The sequence below is a fragment of the Scleropages formosus genome, chromosome 23 (genome assembly GCF_900964775.1).
Source record: "Scleropages formosus chromosome 23, fSclFor1.1, whole genome shotgun sequence".
In the NCBI taxonomy this organism is placed as follows: domain Eukaryota; kingdom Metazoa; phylum Chordata; class Actinopteri; order Osteoglossiformes; family Osteoglossidae; genus Scleropages; species Scleropages formosus.
Genome location: NC_041828.1, coordinates 19,645,204 through 19,651,689, shown reverse-complemented (window position 1 = coordinate 19,651,689; position 6,486 = coordinate 19,645,204). Strand labels below are relative to the sequence as shown.

The 6,486-nt window shown below is 41.2% G+C and overlaps 1 protein-coding gene across 2 annotated transcripts; it reads left to right on the top strand.

The window, feature by feature from the left end:
- On the top strand, positions 1 to 6,262 carry thap7 (THAP domain containing 7). 2 transcript variants are annotated; one of them, XM_018765901.2, is made up of 5 exons: positions 1 to 49; positions 3,074 to 3,153; positions 3,267 to 3,422; positions 4,272 to 4,385; positions 4,481 to 6,262. In XM_018765901.2, exons 2-5 carry the CDS (start codon positions 3,074 to 3,076, stop codon positions 6,210 to 6,212), a joined length of 2,082 nt encoding a protein of 693 aa, XP_018621417.2. In that variant the 5' UTR covers positions 1 to 49; the 3' UTR covers positions 6,213 to 6,262. The 2 variants fall into 2 exon arrangements, with proteins under 2 accessions (XP_018621417.2, XP_018621416.2); XM_018765900.2 differs by lacking the exon at positions 1 to 49 and adding an exon at positions 961 to 1,006.
- Positions 6,263 to 6,486: the final 224 nt, after the last annotated feature.

Here is a 6,486-nt window from a genome sequence, read left to right as displayed (position 1 = left end):
GAAGAACAGAAGACCCCCACAAGACCACTTGATAAGATCTGTCAGATAGGTAAGCCTCAAACCATCTTAAGAATCACATGTCTGCAACTATATCTCTTTCTCCTGATGTAATGCACAAATCGCATTTTCTATGAGATGTACGTTGCTTTGGAGAAAAGCGTCTGCTAAATAAAATGTAAATGCCAACCCTCCACCTCCATGCAAGCCCTCCTGATCGAATTATAATTATGCTTTTATGTCATATACTATATATGTGTGTGTGTGTGTATATATATTTTGTGCACTGTCACTGTATTATTCCAGCCAGAGGCTGGTTTTCAGAAAAAGAACAATTCAGTCCCATTCGCAGTTACTGCGCAGCTTGCAAGCTACATCGCACGGTACAAAACAATAAGGGAAAAGATCATAAAACAATACGATAATACAAAGATTATTAAACAAATTCAGTTGTCCAATATTTTCATATTCAATCGCAGTATGTATTCGTCCAATAACAACAGAGGGTTCCTTTTTTAAACTTAAAGAAAGTCAGGTTGCGAGCAGCGCAGTTGCTGCGCAGCTAATGTATTTATACAAAAACATGGATTTATTCATCTTTATATTACATACTAGGATATTCTGAAACATTCATTAACTTCGGATGTTCTCGTATTATTTTAATGTTAGCTGTGAGGTAAGTCAAAAAATGGGCAAAAATACAAATGTTATTACCATCAACAAACCGCACACAAAACTAAAACAATTACAACACATTCACTATTACAAGAAATTCCAAAGCGACTTTGTCGGATTGAATCCGTTACAAATTCAGCACCGCTGGTTCATCTAAAGGTCGAGTATATTAACGTAAACCCTCATTGGATAACCGTTTAATGCGTTTCTTAAGGTACTTAAAAGTCATTGGCTAATCGTATCGCTATTGGACGATACAATACTGAGCATGCGCGAGAGGGAGTCTATAAGGAAGACGAAGACGGCCATCTTCGTGAGGTCAAACTATTTCGCGGTGAGAGATTTTACTTAACCACTATTAAAATATACCAAAAGTCACAAAAGGAAGCGAGGATCTATAGTTAACATGGCTTAGCAATAGTGCTCCTGCGTTTTGGCATATGATACGGTAACCAGGGTAAAGTGGGTGCCCCGCAGAAAGGCCAGTTTTATCAGCTAACACACCCAGGCCAGGGGGCTGGCAGTAGCGTAGTAGTAGTTATTATCAGATACGAATGGAATTGTGACTGAAACTCTGTATTTGCTTTTAATAGACATCAAAGCGCAATTATATCCTAGAATATTCGGTCGACAAAAAAGGACAGAGGCATTCCACGCTATGCTGCTGACGGCTGGTAACACAAACAATGCAGTGCTGTTAATGGAATTAAAAACGCGCCCCCGTGCGGCGCCACCCTGCACTACAACTATCGGCCACATCTGTCACACATCTTACTCTCAAGTAATTTGTAATTAAGTTCTTTTCAGCTTCCCTGGGCTATTGGTAATAATAAGATATTGATCTTTCCACGAACTCTTAATTCATTAATTCACCTCTTGTTGGGAAGCCAGAGCATAGATTTGCACTCCTGAGCAGAGCAGGATGTTATATTAGGGAGATACAGTAAGTACCTTGTTTAGGGGTACAACATAAGGCCCCAAGTGTCTTGGAGAAGAATCATAAAAATTTAATTAAAAAAAATTAAATTCACTCACATTTAGTGAAGTTCTCTGAATTACATACATGTCCGCAAAGCTTTTTTGAGTTGCATATGCAGTAGTTGGGGTAGCAAACCTGAGTTACCACATATAAAAAGCTTCATTACCATTCTACATTTGATAGTATTTTTTTAAAATTCCCTTTGGAATTGAGGTAAGAACAGTTAACTGTATTTTAATTATTTTGTTTTTACTTCATAATATTTTAACTTCCTTTTTTGATTTTATTCTGTAAAAAAAATGCATACATTTTCTCGGTCTGTAGAAACAGGGCTGTTTGCGAAAATTTCATTTTCAGGAATAGTGACCAAAAAGGGTGTACTCTATATAAAATAACTTTGAAAAAAAATGGTTTAAAAATATAATAAAAAGTAAACTCACTGTGTGCATGGACCAGCTTGAGGAAGACTATATGTCACCTTTAATAAATGAATAATTAGAAAATTTAAAGCACAATGGTGCAAAACAAAAGATGGAACCATGTGTAGGTAAGCGAGACCACAGAGTGCCAGACTACAACTGAGAGAGTGGGTATGCCATTCCCACAATGCATTGTCTCATGGTCTTTCACATACAGCTACTAGGTGCAGTTTTGAAATGCGGTTTCAGTTTATCGTGCCAGACTGTATGTAGCTGACTAGATACATGAAAATCGATACTGATTAAGAATAAGTGGTGTTAATAATAATCTTGGACTAGATACATGAAAAACCAGATATCGGGAGCTGATTATACAGGGATCGGTGAATATATGTCTCTCTTTCTCTCTCTCTCTCTCTCTCTCTCTCTATATATATATATATATATATATATATATATATATATACACACACACACACAATACTTTAAATAATGGCTGATGCAATATTCTCAGTTGTTTTGTTAAAATTTCTCATTAATTTAGAAGTAGTGAAATTAATACTTTTCATCTTTATACATTTCATTGTATATGTCCTTAACTGAGCTTGCTGTTGGCACCAAAAGGCATTTCAGGTTACTGTTGGAGAGCAATGAAGTGATTAACCATTGCTGTCTTCTTGGGCTGCATCAGGTGATGTCTTTGCTGTGGTCGACTAAAAGTGATCGTCCACTGTTAGCACCATCATGTAACACAGCAGCCTGTGTTGGATTTAGTTGGTAGAGCAGCAAATTCGCTTTTAAACATTTTTTTTCAGTTAAATTATTGAAGTTTATTATTAAATGGTGCAGTTAAAAAGTTCTAGAATTAGCAGCGATGCTGTGGTTGCAGGCCATTAGTGCACACAGCATGGTGGCCAGTCATGGAAGTGATGTAGTGTAGAACAGTCTCGATGTATTTTCCAGACATAAGAACTTACCCTTTGCTCTGTGTGTCTTTCCCAAGATGCCCCGGCACTGCTCAGCTGCTGGCTGCAAGTCTCGTGATACCAGTGAAACACGGAAAGCTGGTATTACCTTTCACAGGTGAGCTCTGGTCACTCTTAGACACACATATTGCTGGTCCTCCATTACTTTCCTGGTGGATTGCTGTTATCGCTTTTTCCTTATTTGCTGAATGTATTACAAATGTTCGGTAGGTTGCCAAAGCGCGGCAGTCCACGACGAACACTGTGGATCATCAACTCCCAGCGGAAGGACCCCCAGGGCAAGGGTCAGTGGGATCCCCAGAGTCACTTCATCTACTTCTGCTCTAAGCACTTTACTCCGGAGAGCTTTGAGCTGTCTGGAATCAGGTCAGTACACAAAAGATGGAAGAGGTCACAGGAGAGCCTGCGTGTGACTGATCCCACACACTTACAGGTGGTCCTCTGCTTGCAGGGGTTCCTTTCTTACAACCACATCGTAAGTGGAAAACACCCTTATACCATATTATATAAATCATAAGGATATATAAACAATTAACATGCATGAATACTACATTGTATGATAGTAAAAAAAGTATAACAGAGCCCTAATTTCCCACATTATTCACATTGAAATTATACTTGTTCATAATAATAATAATATATAGTACTTAAATTACAAAATGAAATACAGTACCAGTAATGATTCATGAATACTACATTTACAATCCTAATATTTCCATTATGAATAGTGAATACTTGCTTTTTGCTTGCTAGCCTTCTGAAATAAAAAGTGACTTGAAGGGAATTGAATCACTGAGTAAGATCCAAACTATATGAGACATGGAGCCTCATTGCAGGCAGCTTGTCTAGCCAATGGTATCGTATCACACATGGAGTGGCCGTCCTTAGATGTTGCAACTAAAGGTTGGGACTCTAATATAATAAGGTTAATAGGGCGGCCATAGTAAGTCGCATATGTCATAACTAAACAACCACTAATATATGGTACAGAGGTCTGCTGCAGCCCATGGTTACCTGCAATGACTGAGTCCAGAGGTCATTATAAATTGGGTTTTTGCAAGTCTTTTAGTACATTAGACAATTTTCAGGTAAGAAAATAGCTGTTAGTACATGACATTAGTTTCCTACCAGAACACTGGACATGGCAACAATATTGAGCATGAGAAGAACCCAACACATAACTTTTTATTGAGTCCTTTTCATCTCTTGCCCTAGTGGCTATCGAAGACTGAAGGAGGATGCACTACCCACTGTGTTTGAGACATTGTCACGACAGAGGCGTGGCAGAGGTGTAACAAACAAGCAGACAGGTGCAACAAGGCAGACACGGTAAATGACAGCGGCAGAAAAAAAGCATGTTTCTAAAAATAAAGTTTTTTTTCCTTGAAGTAATTTGAAGTCTGTATTTCTCCCATATCTTTAAGGAAACCGACACGTTCCCAGAAATGCCCCAAGGTCGTGGTTGAGGCAAATGACCAGCAGAAGGAGGAAGCTGCCGCCAATGAAGGAAATGTTGCTGGTGGGGATGTCTCTGTGATGGTAGTCAACAATGAAGAAAACAATAATGTGAAGGAAGTAGAAGGAGCTGAAATGAGAACATCATCTCTCCCCTTTGAAGAATCTCATGTCCCTTCCTCTGATTTACAAGGTTCACCTTCGATAAACCAAGAACCAGTCCCTCTGTCTGAAGCCGCTTGCTTGCAGACACTTCCTCCTTCCACAGGCCTGCAGCCATCCTCCCCCCCTCAGCCGCCATCCCCATCACGCTATATGAGGCGCCTCCCTCCTCCTCCAGGGTTCCACCTGCCCAAGGAACACAATTATGCACAGCTTTGCCCCTTGGTGTGGAGGAAGAGGTATGACCGGGCTATTGATAGTTTGGAGAAGTCTCTTCGATTGCTAAATGCAGCCAGACGAAGGGAGACGCGGCTCAGGCAAACACTGCTGAGGCTCAGAGAAAACCGGGTGCGTCAGACACTGCAGAACTTCCGAGGAGCAACCAGGTGGAAAGAAACCAAAGTCAAGGGAAAGAATGGCTTAGAAAGTGAGGACAAGAGGGATGTGGAGCAACCTGTGAGGCAGGTAAGTGATGAGCAGGAGATGGAAACAGAGAAGATGGAGGAGGACTTGAATCTCTTTGATGAAGAAGCTGGGGATTCAGGTGAGGGAGGATATCGTTCAGCATTCATGGGAATGCAGGAGGAGACTGGTTACTGCTTTTACTGTGGAAGAGGTATGGAGGACCTTGGAGGAAATGAGGGAGGAGCTTTGGGAAAGTCTCAAAGACCAAGGCAGAGTCTAGAACAGGGCAAGAATGGCTCCTGGTGTGATGACGGTGTACAAAATAAGAGAGCAAGCACGCAGGGGCTACCTCAGACAGATCAAAAAGCAGAAATCATGGCTGCAGATGCAGAAGGAGGGGCCTGCTCTTACTACTATTACAGCAGCAACACAACAAGTGAAGAGAGTGATGAAGGTGTGCAGATAGTTACGATGGAGCTGCCTCAAGGCTGGCAGTTACCACAGCAGCCAAAAATGGGAGAACAGATCATTGCATCCCCACAGGTTCAGAAAGTTCAGGGGCAGTCTCATCCAGAACAGCAGGTCAAAGGGTGTGTGGCAACCTCTACCCCATTTGGAACAGTGCAGGCCATCCCTCATTCGCAGGACTTAAATTTGATGCCGCCAGTGCAGCTGGAGCTGCAGAAACTACAGCTACAGTTACACCAGGTCCAGCTGGTCCAGCAGAGTCTGACCGCACAGCCAAGGGTCATCTTTATGGATTCCACTGGTGAGGAAGGGGGGCGGCTGGGAGAAGATGGGCAACAGCAGTTTTGGATGCAGGAGGACAGTGATGGGCGTCTCCTTGTAGTACAAGTGCCTAAGCAGGATAGTGAGAAACACACAGAGAAGAATGAAAAAAGTGAGCCTCTGCTGGTGTCAGTAGTGGGATTTCAGAATGAGCTTACTGAGGAAAGCCAAGCATCTTACCTTGAAGCTGACAGTCCTGGGCAGAGGATCATGGGGCAAAGTGACAAAGACTGTGGCCACCCAACAGACACTAAGAATGGCCTTGGGGGTGGGGATTTGAGGGAGAAGCTTAAGGAACACCTAGAAGGCTTCCAGCTCCAACTCAGCAGTGAATTTCTTAATTAGTGGGTGAGTCAGCAGTTTCTGGGGATTACAGGAAGCTGAGTAGGATTGAGCCAGGCATAAAGAAAACTTCAGATTTTTTTTTTGCCCAGCATATAATTTCATAATTCATTGTTTTTTTTTTTTTTTTTTTTTAATTTTGCCTTTAAAATATGGCACATAACTGTAAATTTGCATGCAGTCTTTTTGTAAGTTTATCACTATTGCAGAAATTGATTAAAAGTAAAATCTAATGGCATGTTTATTATCCCATGATGTGAAAAGAAGTATTTTATTG